This window comes from Trichosurus vulpecula, chromosome 9 (assembly GCF_011100635.1).
Source record: "Trichosurus vulpecula isolate mTriVul1 chromosome 9, mTriVul1.pri, whole genome shotgun sequence".
Taxonomy (NCBI): domain Eukaryota; kingdom Metazoa; phylum Chordata; class Mammalia; order Diprotodontia; family Phalangeridae; genus Trichosurus; species Trichosurus vulpecula.
This window is the reverse complement of record NC_050581.1, coordinates 197,430,192-197,432,007: the sequence shown is the minus strand read 5'-3', so window position 1 is coordinate 197,432,007 and position 1,816 is coordinate 197,430,192. Positions and strand designations below refer to the sequence as shown.

Genomic DNA, 1,816 nt, shown 5'->3' with positions numbered 1-1,816 from the left:
GTGCAATACTGCTGATTCAGGGAAGAAATGGGGATTTGCTAGTGGGAACAATGCTCATAGCTATATAGATTTGATAAACCCATCCTGCTAATGACCCACCCATGTCCACATAATGAGAGATGAAGCAAGTAGATACCCACGTACAGCCCTTCAAACACACACACACACACACACAAGGAATGAGCAAATGAATTCTCCCATTATTCCCAAAACTGGAGTGTCCATCTATGGCCTATGCCGATGGCTCCAAATCTCTATCCATGTAATTTTCTGGACAAAAGTGCACCCTCCCCCTCCCACCTACTTACTTGTTTGTTTCCCCCAATAGAAAGCATAAGCAGGTTCAGTCAGCTCTAGGCAGCTGTGAAGGAACAATGCCCTTCTCTCCTGTGTCCCTTGTTTCCTCTCTCACCCTCCCTTCCTCCCTCCCTCACTCCTTTCTGGAACCATGGCCTCTGGGATGACTGTCTCAGATGCAGTGAGCAAGGTGTTTAACCACATGAAGGTTCGCCAGTCCTCGACATCCAAGGAGGTGAAGAAGCACAAGAAGTCGGTGGTGTTCTGCCTGAGCGAAGACAAGAACATCATGCTGGAGGAGGGCAAGGAGATCCTCGTGGGCACTGTGGATGACTCCTACATCACCTTTGTCAAGATGCTGCCAGACAAGGACTGCTGCTCTGCCCTCTACGATATTACCTACAAGACCAAGGTGTTTCAATAATTTAGCTAGCAGCACCTGTGGGGGTGCAAAACCGACAACAACCAGCACACAGAACACTGCAAGCCCAGGTTCTTTTGATCTGCTTTACTAAGGAAAGCAATGTTAAAGGTTAACAATCTTACTTTTATCCAGCATACAAATATCATTCACTTAGTTCAGGGGAAAAAGCCAGCACCCTGAGCTTCAGAGCAAATACAAACAAATTACAACCATCAACAGACAGACCTTATCTGATTCAAATACCAATGCATAGTTACCAGAGTTTAACCAAGTCTGAACATCTGGGTTTACAAGCTGGAGAGCTCTTAACTACAGCTGCCCAGAGTCTCCACATCAGCCAGCCACCGAGAGGGAGATCCCTAAGCAAATAGCTCTGTCTTCTCTTTTAACGCAATCTTTAGCTATCATCATACATCTGAGCTACCAGAACTTGGGCTCTTAATATTGGCTCTGGAGTTAGCACCACCCCCTAGGATCTTGAGGGCTTCACTCCCACATCAGTTTAGCACCTAATATATAGGGGTTTGGGCCTGGGGCTTAGCACCTAATAAGGCTCAATCAAAGACATCCAACTTAATTGATATTACACAAGCAGAAAAAGGAGGAGGACCTGGTGTTCAACTTTTGGGCCCCTGAGTGTGCCCCCCTCAAGAGCAAAATGATCTATGTGAGCTCCAAGGACGCCATCAAGAAGAAACTGACAGGACTCAAACACGAATTACAAGCCAACTGTTATGAGGAAGTGAAGGACTGCTGTACCCTGGCAAAGAAACTGGGGTCAATGCTGTGACTTCCCTGGAGGGGAAGCCCTTGTGAGTCTCCCACCTTGGCCCGTGGCCAGGGCTGCTAAAGCTCAGTGGAGGACCTGAGGGGCTGGGGGAGATCCTAGCAGGGGCAGGGCAATCCCTTCACCCATTTGCCAAACCACTCCTGACCCCTGACCTCCCCCACTTCACTCAGATGGCTCTGGCCTTCCCAAATTGCCTTTGATATTCTCATTCCTCTGGAGTTGTACCAGACCAACGCCTTGGCACCCCCTCATGCCTGGATTGGGGGGAGACCAACATATTTTTTAGCTGACATCCCCAGTTTTCC

The 1,816-nt window shown here is 48.3% G+C and overlaps 1 protein-coding gene across 1 annotated transcript; it reads left to right on the top strand.

The window, feature by feature from the left end:
• The first annotated feature begins 448 nt into the window (after window positions 1–448).
• LOC118831914 (cofilin-1-like) lies at window positions 449–1,511 on the top strand. Its single transcript, XM_036739398.1, has 2 exons — window positions 449–709; window positions 1,314–1,511. Exons 1-2 carry the CDS (start codon window positions 449–451, stop codon window positions 1,509–1,511), a joined length of 459 nt encoding a protein of 152 aa, XP_036595293.1.
• Window positions 1,512–1,816: the final 305 nt, after the last annotated feature.